General features: G+C 40.3%; 2 protein-coding genes across 2 annotated transcripts; one reads left to right on the top strand and one right to left on the bottom strand.

Annotated features, from left to right (window-relative positions):
* Positions 1-1,407: 1,407 nt before the first annotated feature.
* Positions 1,408-5,232, bottom strand: GCK72_005096 (uncharacterized protein; the record flags this gene model as incomplete). The annotated part of the gene is made up of 6 exons (XM_053725029.1): positions 1,408-1,511; positions 2,103-2,310; positions 3,220-3,344; positions 4,238-4,478; positions 4,534-4,757; positions 5,088-5,232. 6 exons carry the CDS (start codon positions 5,230-5,232, stop codon positions 1,408-1,410), a joined length of 1,047 nt encoding a protein of 348 aa, XP_053589223.1.
* Positions 5,233-11,713: 6,481 nt separating this feature from the next.
* GCK72_005095 (uncharacterized protein) lies at positions 11,714-15,067 on the top strand (the record flags this gene model as incomplete). Its single annotated transcript, XM_053725028.1, has 5 exons — positions 11,714-11,861; positions 11,915-12,096; positions 12,280-12,381; positions 14,296-14,844; positions 14,900-15,067. The coding sequence occupies 5 exons, from the start codon at positions 11,714-11,716 to the stop codon at positions 15,065-15,067; spliced, it is 1,149 nt and encodes a 382-aa protein (XP_053589222.1).
* Between the last annotated feature and the right edge of the window lie 132 nt (positions 15,068-15,199).

Below are 15,199 nucleotides of genomic sequence, written 5' to 3'. Positions count from 1 at the left end.
GTCTCTTCTCAACTGCACACATCGACAAGTCATATGCGACCAACAACGCCAATGGACCATCCACCATCGTCAATGCATGAAGAGATTCCTATAACTATGGTGTTTCTCCCATTGAGATTGCTCTAATAAACCGTTTGTATAATTCTGTGTTGGTTAACTTTCTAAGTTCACACTCTCTCACTCATTGCGGTCGGTTCGGGGTTCACCTGCCCAATAACCGTCGCAACAAGTCTGGATATCGGGAAGAAAGTGGCAAACCAGTTGAGTGCTCGAGAAGAGAAACAGGCCGAAACGACGACGACAGAAGCGCCAGCAGTAACTCAGGCATTGGGGTTTGAAGAGCTCACAGATGATATCGCAATCACATCTCAAGCTCAAGAGAATCTAATGTTTGCTGTTGGAGAAATGCCAGAGACCGCAAAAGAAGGAATGTCATACGTGTTGGATGAGTTGATATTGAAGTGTTCTTTCAATCAGAAAGATTGTCAGATGGATCGGTAAGTCTTTTCACAGTGACAAGAGTTTCTAAACTAAATTCCTTTCAGAGATTTCACTCTTCATTATGATAATACTTTCGGAAATTGCTACACATTCAACTATAATCGAACAGCCGAAGTAGCATCACACAGAGCTGGAGCCAACTATGGACTTCGGGTCTTACTGTATGCGAATGTTAGTGAATACTTGCCAACAACAGATGCAGTCGGTTTTCGGATAACGGTACATGACAAACACATCGTTCCGTTTCCCGATGCATTCGGTTACTCGGCACCAACTGGATTCATGTCATCGTTTGGAGTGAGAATGGTGAGGTTTCAGTTGAAAATGCTTACAGAAACAACCGATTTCCAGAAACAATTCATCCGCCTGGAACCACCATATGGTCATTGTCGTCATGGTGGAGAAGACTCTCGAACATATGCCTACTTTGGATTCCAATATTCTGTAGAAGCTTGTCATCGAAGTTGTGCTCAGAAAGTGATTATAGATACATGTGGATGTGCGGATCCAATGTATCCAATAGCGGATATGTTTGGGAATGAAACAAAACCTTGTCAGGCTGTGAATATGGAACAGAGAGAATGTCTCAGGAATACAACGTTGTATCTTGGAGAATTGTATTCCAAAGGAAAAGAAGCGGTGATTCCGGATTGTTATTGTCATCAACCGTGCCAGTGAGTTTTTTACTTTGAAACTTTGTGAAGGATAGAATTGAAAATTTTGATGTTAAAGAGAAACCAACTATGAAGTGACCTACTCATCAGCCCGATGGCCTTCCGGCTCCGCAAAAGTTATGGAATGTCTACCAGGAGATTTCATGTGCCTAGAAAAATATCGAAAGAATGCGGCAATGGTTCAGATCTTTTACGAAGAGTTGAACTATGAAACAATGCAAGAGAGTCCCGCCTACACATTGACTTCAGTGCTAGCTGATCTTGGTGGTCTCACTGGTTTGTGGATTGGTGCATCTGTGGTGTCAATGTTGGAGATCGTGTCATTGATAGTGTTGGCTACGCAATCGTATATTGTTGATAAACGAAAAGCGTGAGTTTATGTTTCAAGTCTTCCCCAACTTGACTTCTGGAAAATTTCCAGATGGTTTTTCGATTGAGAACATCTTAAAGCATGTTCTGAAAAATATGAATTTATTTAGAAATTGATAAAACAATTTCTAGATCTTTTCCATTACCAACAAAAATTCTCAGTTCGCGAGTGTTTATAGAATAGAGCATGACCTACAATAATCCACCAACCCACCCAACCCAATCACTCCCTTTAGTTTTTGAATAAACCCAAACCAAAAAAAACGAGAGTTGCATGTTTTTGCATGGATACATCACATCACCACAATTCTACCACGAAACATCACCAAAAAAAGTGAGATGATGTCGTGTGTGATCCATGAAATTGCAGCTCGATATCGGCCCAATCACATCATTCCATTCCTGTCCATAGAGCTTCCAGAGCCTCATTGAATACACTTCACAAGAGTAGCACGACACAAAGTGTAAAACTCTCTGTGATGGATATTCGATCCGTCAAATCGTTCCACTCGAATCATTCGTCGAAGAGTAAGCAGTCAATATTAATTGAAGACTTACCGCCGGCTATACAGGTAAAATAAATGAAAAAAACAGTGCATTCATTTTTCTTGTAGGAACAAAGTGATGACGAGGAAGAAACGACGGAATCCTCTCGAACCAACGGATCCTGTCGATACTTGGCTCCTGGTGAAGATCTTCCATGTCTTTGTAAATACCATTCCGATGGTACCATCAAAGTCATGAAAGCGTTGTGTCCAGTGCACGGCTACATGGTTCGAAGGAACTATGACTATAGGTGAGTCTTTATTCTTCGATTCAAGTCTATTCTCGAGACTTTTCAGTGTGTCGAACAGTGAAGAAGAAGACGTCGAAGATGAGGTTCATCTGGAACCCGAGCCATTCTATACAGCTCCTTACGAACATCGCAAAAAGTGAGAGTAGAAAGAGAGAAGAATGGTTTGTTGTGGTACGCACCTTTTTACAATAGAACTTTCGCACTTCATATAGAAAATACTCGTAGTCGATTGAACCAGATTCAGGAACAGATAGATTCAGAAAGTTTTCTTCATTCCTTCCCCATTTTTCGGTTTGCTTTTGCACTTCCTTTGAAATTCGGTTTCTTTCTATCCTATGCTTCTATTTTAACACTTTTCCTTTTTTATAGAAGTGTTTTTGAGAGTTTCCAATTTGCTGGAAGTTTTCCATACAATCCCTGAATATTCAGAAGTCAACTTTCCAAAAAATCCAAAAAATCGACGGCGGGCTCTCCAACCCACGACGAGGATCTATCCATGGAAGCCCACAACGATCCAGAAAGTCAACGTCCAGTATCTCCAGAAGGACCATAAGGTCAACAAAAAATTACCTCCGTTATAGTAGAATTTTGTGTTTGCAATTGTGCTCTATTGACATTTTCGGACACCATCATTCTACTATATCCCTTTTTTCAATAATCTTAACTAAATGTACGGTGCATCTCACTTCAAATAGCATTATAGCTACGCCCCCCCCCCCCTTAAATCTATCAAAATTTTCATTCATTTCCCAAAAACACACCCAAATTGTTCAAGCTTTTCATGTTGTTGTCTTTCTCTCATTTTCTGATACTGGTTAATTTCGAAAAAATGTTTTTCGGTTTTTTGTCTTCTGCAATAAATATTGCTCTTTGTCTTACCTTTGCCACATTCTCCATCGTTTCTTTTCCCATAACTTCGAACGGAAGTTTGTGGAGACCATCGTCACGAAGAAGATACAATGCGACAACTGGTTGTTTCAGATCGGCTTCCCATTTCATTTCTCCTGGAAAAAAAGAATTTGAGCATTTTGAAAGATATATAAGGCAACTTATTCATTTTTCCTTAGATTCTAAAAGTTATTTTGTACATTATAACAGGAAACCTATAATTTTTCCGAATAAAAACTTGCTATCTATTTTCGTAATTGTACCGTTTTAAGAACATGAATTTGCACTGTTTATTGAGGTTTCGACACCAAATTACAGTTGGAATTGAGATTTTTGGCTGTAAATGGTATCAAATAGCCAGAAATCCAGTTTTATAACGAGTTTCTCGTATATTTCAGCCAATTTTGGCCATTTTGACAAAAAATGAGTCTTGGCTGAAATTTTCGTCTTTTGACCTAATTTCAAGCGATTTCCGCCCATTGTGACTCAAATTTGATCACAAATGAATCGGAAGAGCGTCTCCAATATTAAATTAGAGCTTAAGTAGAGTTTAAATTAGAGAAATTAGATTACTTTTATATTTTAAAAAGTTTTTAAAAGTTATATAATTCTGTGTAACTCTGTTTACTACAGACTTGTCAAAAATCGGGCCGGCCCGGGCCGAAATTTTTCTTGAGTTCGGCCCGGGCGGGCCGGGCCGGGCCGGGCCGGGCCGAAATTTTTCTTGATTTCAAAAAATGGGAACCCGTTTTTACCAAATTTTATTTAAAATTTTTCGGAAAATAAGAGTAAAAATGCTTAAATTATCATACATATTCACATTTTTCCTAAAATTTCCAGAAAAAAATCAAAAACTCAGAATGTTTCAAAAGAGCCGGGCCGGGCCGGGCCGGGCCGGGCCAAAATTTTTCCTGATTTCGGCCCGGCCCGGCCCGGCCCGTGACAAGTCTGGTTTACTAAACTATTAACTTTATCCAGTTTTTCAACCACAAATTCAAGAAAATTTTACCTGTTTCTTTATCGAAAGTGAGAATATATCCATGAGATGATGATGCATAATGTTTGAATGGCCAAGTATTCACTTCTGGAAGCAAATGAGCAGAATAGTCATTGAAAGTCGCATTCCAAGTTTTTCCCCGATTCTTCTCATCAAACATAGATACTCGATACTCCGTTCGACCAAGGAATATCGTCTGCTTCTGATTGGCTGGACAGATTCGATCGGCTGATGCGGACGAGAGAGTTTCCATCTGAAACTGATTGAAATTAGCAATTTTTTTTCGAATTACCAAAGAATTTGCTTACTTTTAATCCGGTTTTCGGATCAATTCCAAACCAGACATCTTTCTTGCTTCCCGCATATAATATTCCATCGTTTCCTTTACAAGGTGATGCGTGAACTAATTGTGGAATATTGAATGGAAGTTTCTTGAGTGAACTATTCTTCAGAACATAGAGAGATCCGTCGATTGGGTTTGGAAGGAAGGTAAATCCTTGTTTTACAGCTGATGGGGAACGGAGGACGGGTTCTGGAAGAAGAATAAAAATGAATTTACACACTATTTGTTTGATGAATTTTAATTTTTAAACTTTCTTTTCTTCTTGGTAATTTTTAAAGCATTGTTTCAGTTTAATATATTCAAATTTGTCATTTTAAGAGGTTCTATTCTATTTTCGATAAAACGAATGAATTCTGGGCATTTTTTAACAACTTTTGCCTTTTTTCGTATTAAGAAGAACTCGATTCTGACGATTTTAGCAAGAAAAACCACAAAATTTACATTTGGAAGTTTGACAGAAATTAAGCAAAGTTTTATCAATTTGTTCTTGATTTTTCTAAACAAATATATGAACGAAACCTTCTTGTAACGTCCATTTGACTTCTCCAGTCAGAGAATTCAAAGCTCTCAAACGACCATCGATTGTTGACACGAGTATTGTTTCCGCACTGTCATCTTCCACAGAATCGTCTTCCTGAAACAATTTTTTCAGAAAAAGTTGCATTTTCTTGAAGGAATAACTTAGAGAAACATTTTCTCCTGCTTTTTCTGTTATGTCCTACTGTTTTTTGCATTTAAAACATTTTTTAAACGTTTTTGTTTTAAAGTTTTATTGAAATTTCAATGAAAACTTGCATTTGGAAAGCCGGGAGTGCTACAAAATGTTCCAGATGTGAAGAGCAGCAAGAAAATAATGGTGCACAGATGGAATACCACTTTCATTTTTATTTTCGGCGTCGATGAATCTCCATGAAGACGTGAGCCGGGTTGCTAAGCTGCAAAAACCGAATAACAATCGATTGAAAGTGAAAAAGGAGCTCCAGCTGTTCAATTCCACATATTCAAATTTTACACTTCACCCACCGATTGCGAAATTTTCCTTTTTTATTTGTTCTGTAGTCAGAGAGACACAATAATAATGTATGTGAAATATGTGAATTAATGCAACGTTGAAAAGAAAGTACGGTGTGCGAGCGAGAATGCACATTGTACGCAATGACACCACAGCCCGAAATGCAGAAAGTTTCGCACCGTACTACTTTCTCACGCCTCTTCGGGGGGCTTTCAGATTTTTCGTTTTAAACTTTTGAACTTTTGAATTTTCAAGCTTTCTGTAAATCTTTCTACACTTTTGGATGCTCCGATTCTAAAATAACTTGTTACACTTTGTTTTCCCTAATAGTTCCTAGTATCTCGGCTAAAATTTCACTCTCATTTTTGAAAAGTTGAGTTCGAATTCGAATTCTTTGAATTCATCTCAGTTAAATCGTTTTCAATATTCTGATACTACAAGGTCTAGGGTATCAGTTTCATTTTTGACTTCTCCAGCTAGTTCTTCTTTAGCTCTACTTTTTTCACTTTAATTTTGATATTTCGGACAGGCCTCTTCATTCTGCTCTTTAGAATTTCAAGGTTCTTGGAAAGCAAGACGATGAATCACCATGTGGAAATCATATTCCTTGAAACTGTTGTTGAATGTTTTCGATGAGATATCTATTCTCTAATATTTTGGAAAGCAAAAGTTTGCTTTCTTAAAATTTTTTTTAGTTTTTACTATTCTGTTCGAGTTTCTACACTTTTATGCCTCTAAAAATGTTTATGATGCTTCTTTCATGATTTTTGCAGCATTTTATTGTCAATTTTTGGTATAGGAAGTTTCGGTATCATCGATCTTAAAAATCTAACCTATTTGTTAATTCATCACATTAAACTCTGAAATGGTTCGATAAATGAAACGTAGTGTTGGAAATTATTGAAAATTCAAACATATGATTATTTCTACCGATGGAGTTAACCAAAAAGTTTTGCTATCAGTAATTTTCAGTCTCTTGGCATCTTGCCAATCTTTATGAAACCCCCTTCATTGATTCAACTGGAAATTCCTTAGAACCGTGCGTGCTTTCCAAAACCGATCTGAATGCACTTTTAGACTGTTCTAACCTAAAACTGCGGTGTTTGTGTTGACGTTAACGCTGACTGACAAACAAATCGCCGAGAAAGAGAAAAAAGTCAATTTCGATGGGTCGCCAGTGCTGAGAAATCGGAGAGATTGGAAGAGAGAGTATGCACTTTTTAGCTGTACGCAAACTTTCTTTTTTGAAGAGAGACAGCAATTTGACAAACCACTTGGTCTCACGAAGAAACTCGGTTTTCACGCCTCTCACTCTTTTTTTGCAAAAACGGTCTTGAATGAAGAATGTTGTACAGTTCAAGCGAGAGACAATCGCTGTATCTTATAAGCTTCTGTGATTGATAGATGCTAGACGTATCAGTTTCAATTTATTCATTCATTTCGTTCCTTATCGTAGAAATTTGATCTTTCTCGATGTAACCGTAATTATTTCAAGGTGAAATTTGAATTCGATTAAGTTATCTGAATATCTTGATCTTGAATCAAGACCTTGGTTAGTCAACAAGGCCTTGCACAACACCATACAAATTTCTATCTTCTTCTCGGGACCTTGAACCAACTGAACTTTCTCCCCGTCGAGACTCAAGTCGAAAAGACAAGGAGAAAGTTTGACCTTTTGCACACTGATATTTCATGCTTCTAGTCTCATGTCGGGTTCTTTCTCCTTCCGATTCATCACCAAGAGGGTTTCTCTTTTGCAGCAGCGCCTCTGCTGCGACACGGACACGTATGCGCATGCGCTCAACTCTCTGGTGTCTCTTCGTTTTCCGCTATTTTTTCTCATCATCGCACCCCTACACACCCCGCTTCGTCCTATCGATTCATCCATCGCGGTGCCCTCGCCGTGTCGCCGCGTCGCCATTTTTTGCAATGTCCCTTCCTCTTCTTTTTCTTGGTGTGGGACGCTCACCCCCAGTCACTTATTCTACCCCCAGGCCCCCGGCAGCATGGACTTTTTTGGTCACCTAACAGAGCTCTCTAGCGACGGCGCCTTGCAACTCTCTGTGATCCCCCGTTCCCATGCGTGCGAGCCGCTCCACTTTTATCCCGGTAGTGTTATAGCTCACACTAATCTCATCTTCTAAACATCCGCACACACGGATTAGGGTGGAGTCGAACACGGTGCTTCCTCGGGATGCGTTGCGGCTAGGCGCAGCGGCTCAGCCCACTGTTCATCTGATAGCTTGGCGCAGGGCCAGCCGCTGGCAGCGTGCCAGATGACCAGGCGACCAAAGTTCTGAAACTGCAGAGTCTCTCTACTAGCTAAATCCCCTTAAATCGAGTACGAATGAAGAGATTTTTGTGAAGAGGATTCAGATGAGTTCATAGAATACTGTATACATTCTCCCTCAATTTCTTCCTCATTATTTGTCTGAAAAGTTTATCTACTCGGTAACCTCAGTTTTGTTTTTTTTTTAAATCCAGTCATTGTTTGCATTGCTAATTCCGAGAAACGAAAACAAAATCGAATGTCTGGTACTGTGAAGTCAAATGTTCCTTTGCTCTTTCTATCTTTATTTAAAAATAACACTCGCTAAATCATCATTCAATGTCTATAGCCCACTTTCTCACTCAAAATCTCATCTTTCTGCTCCCCTCGGAGCCATGGCACGATCATCTCTGAATTGCAAAATTGCAATATCTTTTCAACACCGCATCACTCCGCTCTCCCTCTCTTCCAACACGATGATCTCTTCTGGCGTCGAGCGCAACTGCCGCTCCTTCTCCTCCTCCCATAAGCTATCCGATTTCAAAAAGAGGTCAGCTGTGGTGATGGTGTACAAGCAGAAAATTATCATTTCCGTTCTCTTAACGTTATAGTGTGAGTCAAATGTATTGCAGTTTTCATTCTTTCTTTCTTTCTCTCCTGTGATAACCGTGTTGGCTCCTTCAACACCGCCATTTCTTCTCTCAATCTTTACGGTTTTTGTATTTTATATGACGTGTGATCAACAAACCACGATTGTAAATCAACATCATCCTGCATCTTCCTCATACTCAATCATATCTCCGATCTGAATACGGAGAGGGTATAATGGTGTAGGGTATTCCCCCAATATATCTTGGTTGATCAAATCCATTAATTCTTTTGATTTTTAATGTTCAACCAACTTTTCTTATTCTTCGATTCTTTCTCATTGATCCAGAACAACGAACACTTTGAAGGTTGAAGAAGGAGAAGGAGATTCAAAATTAGAAAGGTTTATCATCGTAAAAGTGCAAAAAACTTGTTTGCCTGTACGTCGCCTGCCTGTCCGGGCATGTCCTTAGAACAAAGGGTCATTTATTGGCCCCATCTAGTGCGCTATTGCACCTTCATTAATTATCAAGGTGTAGCTCTCTCTTCCTCTACTTCGCAACAAATGTATGAGTGCACTTTCGATATAGACAACTCCGCCTAATTTGTCGTCGTGTTGGTTATCAGAAATCGCTTATCATTGATTCGACCCAACTATTATCTTTGACTGCAATCGAAAGACTCGTCACAGGTGTGTACAATTCGCAACATTTTTGGCTGGTGAGAGCCCCAGGCCGTGATAACAGAAGAAGGAGAAGAGAAGTGTGTTATTTGTATGCGCACCCCACTCAACTCATCTCCCTCTCGTTTTCTCCCCCACCGTTAGCGGTAGGAGGTCCAATAAGATTGTTGCACTTTTGGAAACGGTCATCTCTCTTTTATCCGAGATTAGTATCTTTTTGGTTCTTTACTCGAGCTAATTGAGACTCTTTTTAAGTAATGTCTCATTTCTCTTTCTTACGGTAAGACGATACTCTTATTTCTTTCTTTTTGTTTGGCAATAATAAACCCTTAAAATAAATTCATGTCCTCTCAAACAATCAATCAGTTTGCAATATTTCAGCCCTTTCAAAGTCTAAATTGTTGTTTTCGATAATATGTTTCGATTCCAAAACAATCGTAAACTGTGTGGGTGCACTCCTGGTAGCTGATCAAATAAAAACATATTTTGAGCTTGATGTCCTCTTATTAGTAACAGATGTCAGCGAGTATGAAAAGGAATTATTTCATACCAGTAAAGCTCGTTTGCACTTTTACCGCACCACAACACTTTCGATTGTTATTTCTCGGTCAAATTTTTGATGTTTGTGTATGAGAGTTTGATCTTTTCCTATTCTCAAAAACACATTTTCGGCTCTTTGAAACCACATAATCATGTGCAATATTACGTAATCTTGCGCATGTTTTGAAGTAATTATCATTAGTGATATTCTGAGCTTCTTGCTGATTAGATCAAAAGTTTAACGCGATAAAATCTGATCTGAAGTTGTCACAAGACTTAGCTAGACTTGTCACTGTCTGGCTGCACGACCTCTTTGTCTGAGACATCTATCACATGTGTCTGTGTGAAATATTTTTGAGAGTGAGACAGAGAGAAGGTCGTTAACATTTCAAGGTTCTTCATCTCGAAAGATATAATTCACATGTACTTCGCAGCATCTGTCTCCATCTCCTCTCACCTTCCTATTTCTAAATCCGTTTCCTTGATTTTCATCCACACATCATCTCAAAAACTTCCTCGTTCCATTCCATCTGTATCAAACACATCTATCTTCTCTCGTCGTCCTTCTCCTGAGTTCATGATATGGATGAGATATGAATATCATCTCCTCTTCTCTTTTCTTTTCTTCATCTTCTGGAAAATCAGAAGACAGAGAGAGCCTCAATCCGGTGTCCCTCTCTATCTCTATCTCTTGATGTCCGTGTATTCGGCCCCCAGTTTCGTCCTTTACTCAATCGGCCCTCCCCTCCCTGGCTGCCCTCGTTCCTATCTCTCCGTCTCCACTACCCCCAGGCCTGATGTATGGCGGCGGCGGGCGAAGTAAGGCCCCGAATCGGCCTGGGGGAGGGAGAAAAAAGAGCGGGGAGAGAAGGACGGCAGTTGGAAAAGAGAAAAAAGGTCTCTCCCATTTGCCTCCTCCCCAGTCATCGTCGTCTCCCCGGCGCTCGATGCCACATGCGAGTGTGTTTTACCGTTCACTCTCCACTGTCTGGTTTTTTGTTGTATTTTGGCGGGCGCCGCGTGTGAGGCGCCAAAAACAGAATTTGAAATGGGTAGCACCTCTACTACTATAAAAGATCGAAGTTGGAGTATAGTGTTTCGTAATTCCTCAGAATCAATGCTAGATGTTTCCACATCCTCCTGGCAAACGCTATCATAAACATGACTTTCAAAGTTCACGTGCTTTTCAATCGTTGAGATGGTTTGTTCGGTCGTTTCGAACCTAGGTAGATAGGCAGAAATCATGTGGTAGCACCTGATCTGCGCTTTTGTTTCTTCTTGTTTGTCTCGAAACAAAATGAAAGGTTTCAGTTGTTTTCCACCCAGTTTTTTTGAATACTACGGGAAAATATACTCGGACAGAAACAAGTATGATCCTGTTGTTGCTGGTCATCCGCCTCCTCTACACATCAACTTCATACCAACAGGCTATATTCATCGTCGGGATAAATCGTCATTTCTAGTGCAAAGTATAGATTGTATGTTCTCTATACTCAACGACCTTGGATTGCATGACGGCTTGTATATTTTAGTAAATGTCAGACTGATCGATCGGCACTTCTCTTCTTATCTTTATATATTTAGAGCGAGTTGTAGAAGATTCTGTTTCTTTCTTACAATTTTTTCTCACATCGACTCCAAAGTTCCAATAATTCTTTTGATCTTTCTCTTTTTCTTCTTCTTCCGCGAACTCACTCGTCCGAAATACCACCTGTTGCCCTGCCGCTGACGCCACGCGCCATACGATTCCGAAAATCTAGGTCGCTCAATATCTTCGACTCCGGAGCCATTGGTTTTTTAGACTCTATCTGTCTCACATTCGCACTACTCGCGGAGATGGGATGCACTAGAAGAAGAAAATTGATCTTTTTTCGATTGGATCTCCTGATTTTTCTTCGATTTTTGATTTATTTTCCCTTCAACTCTTCTCATTCTCAAAGAAGTCTGTCAGATTTCTCGTTTTCTGTTCTTTGTTCCATTGAGCACTATTTTCATTTATTCCAGAACCACCATCCCTTGTATGTATTGCACGTAGTACATGAATATCAGTTATCATGGAAGTGTCAACGTCTTACTGTACACCTGCCGTCAATTTCAAGTACGGCAGCTTTCAAGATTCAGATGTCTCGATGCGGGAAGATGAATTATTTCGGATGGGAAGTTACAATTCTCAAGGGTACTACGTCGAAGGAACTCATCTTGGTACTTACTGAAACATCTAGGAACTAAAAGTTTAATGTATTGATAAGATTCAGACGGTTCCATCGGAGAAGAGGATGAAACGTCTTCAGGAAGTAATGATCAAGACCAACAGATGGATTTCGAGGAAGACGATTTCGACGCGGAATCTTCGATGACAGAAGATTTGGTAGATGATGAGGAAGAAGACGAGGAGGATAACGACGAATGGACAAATCAGAAGCGGCCTGAGAATCAGGTAATCAGAATGTCCCATGGGAGGAAATGAGTTGTTCTATGATGTGATAAGAGCAGTAATTAGAGTAATGATAAATATCTTTTCGGTTGCTCATAAATATCACCTGATTTCTGAGTTGCTGTTGGAATAAATGAACATTTGGAAAACAAAAAAACAACACTTCTCACTTCCATTATTTTACAGAATAGCGTCGCCTACTACGCAGCTATGGAGATGCTTCGTATCCGCTTTCCATTCCAATCAATATCCATTCGCATCTCAGATTTTTGTTGTCTTCAAGAGAAGGTATGTAATCTGCTCTTCACTCTCTATTCTTTTTAGTAGGAGATTATTACTGTGTACTCCACTCTCATCTAACAAGAAGAAGGGGGAATAGAGAGATAGAAGGCGATCACTATTTGCATACCCTTTTGTTGTTTTTGTATTGTTTCTCTGGGTCTCTTCATCTTTTTCGTTACCCTTGTCTAGACTTTTCTGGGCCTCAATATTTATTAGAGAGATGGTAGACGGGGCGATCTACGTATCTAGTTAATCGGTCTTTGTTGAATAAATGGACCGAGTGAAATAGAATGAAAAAAGTGAGAAGAAACGAATCCGGAAGACGTTGACGACGGGTGTGATGTTGCACTTTTAATGCACTTTTGTCGTTTGAAATACGCGCGCGCCCGGTGTCGCCGATTTTTTTGGTCTTTTTTGAGTCACTGTGTATGTTGCGGTTTTTGTTTGGATTGCTTTAGAATGGAGGGGAGAATCGAATTTGTTTGCGAACTTGGATCGTCTGAGTCAATTTTTGTATTGGATTTGTGTTCTTTTTTTCGACAACTAAGAGTACAGTAATGTAGAAAAAAAACATGTTGGGAGTTGACCATGGATCTCATATTAGTGGAAGTAGTGGTGTCTCGTCAAGGAATTATGTAAACTAATTTGTTTTTGTGACAGCTGAACATCCTTCAAAACAGACAATGCTTGCTTTTGACTCTTCAATATGACAAATATCCCCTTGTGCGCATCGCACCGCGGTGCGCGTGAAGTTGTTTATTGTGCACAACAACAACAACGACGATTCATCGCGTTTTGACGAGAAAATTAGTAAAAACGACGCTTTTTCACTCAGTCAACATCCCTTCCTCATCTACTCATCTCCTTATAGAGCTGTGTGTGTGTGTTGCATGGCTTCTAGTCCTCAAGGGTTGTGTGCACTCTCTCTCTCTCTCTCTCTCTCTCTCTCTCTCTCTCTCTCTCTCTCTATGTTGTCTCTAACCATGGATCTGATGGCAGCGCGCCAAGCGATGAGAGTTCAAGCAAAAGTAGGAGTGTTCGGTGCCAGGTACGGACAGCGCGGGCTCAGCCGCCGGGGGCTCCGGGCGCGCGCACGCAGAGAAACGAGAGTGTTGAAGGAATTTGTGTGCTTTGAGCAACGAGTTGAGATGTTGGCACATTGCCAAATTTCGTAAGGGATATAAAAGTGATGTATGTAACAATGATCTCCTGCACTATTTCGATAGTTACTGCAATTTGGAATTCAGAATCCGTGGTTAGAAATCTACATCTCTCATCTGATCACACATGACTTTGAACAAATCAGTTATTTTCGCATTAAATTCGCATCATAACATTTATACAAAGGCCGTTCGAGAACAGTTCTCCGATTAATTCGACAAAGAGGTCGTAGCCTTCATTTCTTTCCGATTTTCTTAGACCTCCGACGCCGCGCCATCATCGTCATCGTCTGCTTCGTCGCCTCCTTATTCTTACCCCTTTCTGTGTGGGCAGCTGCGGCAGTTCAGGGTCATCTGGTAGAGTAATGAACTGGTTTTTTTTTCGAATCTACCCGCGCGCACATTTTTCGCGCACGCACCCCAAATACTCCTTCTAGAAAATTTAGATGATTGAAGGATATCGTCTTAGGGTGGAGGACAAGTGAGCGAGGAGGAGAAAGAGGAGAGATGTAATTTGTGAGCGCATCCGATCGGATAATAAAGACTTGGGGGAACACCGAACGGCGTAACTCATCGATGAGCACTAGGTGGGCAACTGGTGATCTATGATCGGCTATTCTGGCAGGCGAACATATATTTATTACAACAAGAAAAATGAATGCGCGAAGAATGGGGTCAGACGATCTTTTGATCTGAATGAGAAGTAAACTCTGTCATAACAACGGGAGGTATCATCTATAAAATTGGTATTAATTTTCAGGATCTTCTCAACGACACAATGATTGACTTCTATCTGAATCACATCGTTGAGCACGTTCTCCCGGATAGCAGTGGATCAAAAGTGACTGTTCTTCCATCGCTCTTCTGGCACAACTTGTCACTGAGACAACACGCGTTCGATTCAGAAGACGAGAAAATGATGAGTGACGAGCAGAAGATGGATCTCAAATTTGGCGATTTGCACGATTTTGTTGCCGACTTCGATCTCCATGATTTCGATTATATTGTTGTACCGGTAAACGAGTGGGAGCACTGGTCGTTGGCTGTCATCTGCCATCCATTCACCTCCAAAGCTCGTACAGTGATATTCGATTCTCAATTGACAGCTGATTTGAATAATCTTCAAAATATGGCGACATTGATCGAATCATTCATGAAATATTCATATGAGAAGCGTACCGGAAGTGTTATGCCATATCCGTTGCAGTGCGTCTTGCCGCAAAGAATGCCACAACAAACCAACAACTTTGATTGTGGGGTTTTTATTGCTGAATTTGCCAGACGTTTCTTGTTGAGTCCACCAAAAGATGTAAGTTTAATTATATGAACTTGTCTGAAAACTCAACTCAATGCTTTGTTTTCAGCTCGACAACTTCGATTTCGCCAGAGAATACCCTGATTTCAACACCACCACAAAGAGAGCTGAAATGCAACGTGTCGTTCTTTCACTCTCCACAAATCGGGCTCGTTGGCGTCCACTTGTTGAGTTGCTCAATGGCTACAACACTGCTGCACCACACCGTGCACTTTAAAAAGCGCACACTTCGTCTCATTCATGCCCCGGTAAATGTACCGTCAGTCTTCCATTTCTTCTTCTCATCCCGATCCTGCCCGATTTTACACACACCCCACTTAATAGTCGTTCTGAAGAATCGTATCTTTGA

This window comes from Caenorhabditis remanei, chromosome II (genome assembly GCF_010183535.1).
Source record: "Caenorhabditis remanei strain PX506 chromosome II, whole genome shotgun sequence".
In the NCBI taxonomy this organism is placed as follows: domain Eukaryota; kingdom Metazoa; phylum Nematoda; class Chromadorea; order Rhabditida; family Rhabditidae; genus Caenorhabditis; species Caenorhabditis remanei.
The sequence above is the reverse complement of the archived record's forward strand: the minus strand, read 5'-3'. Positions and strand labels throughout refer to the sequence as shown.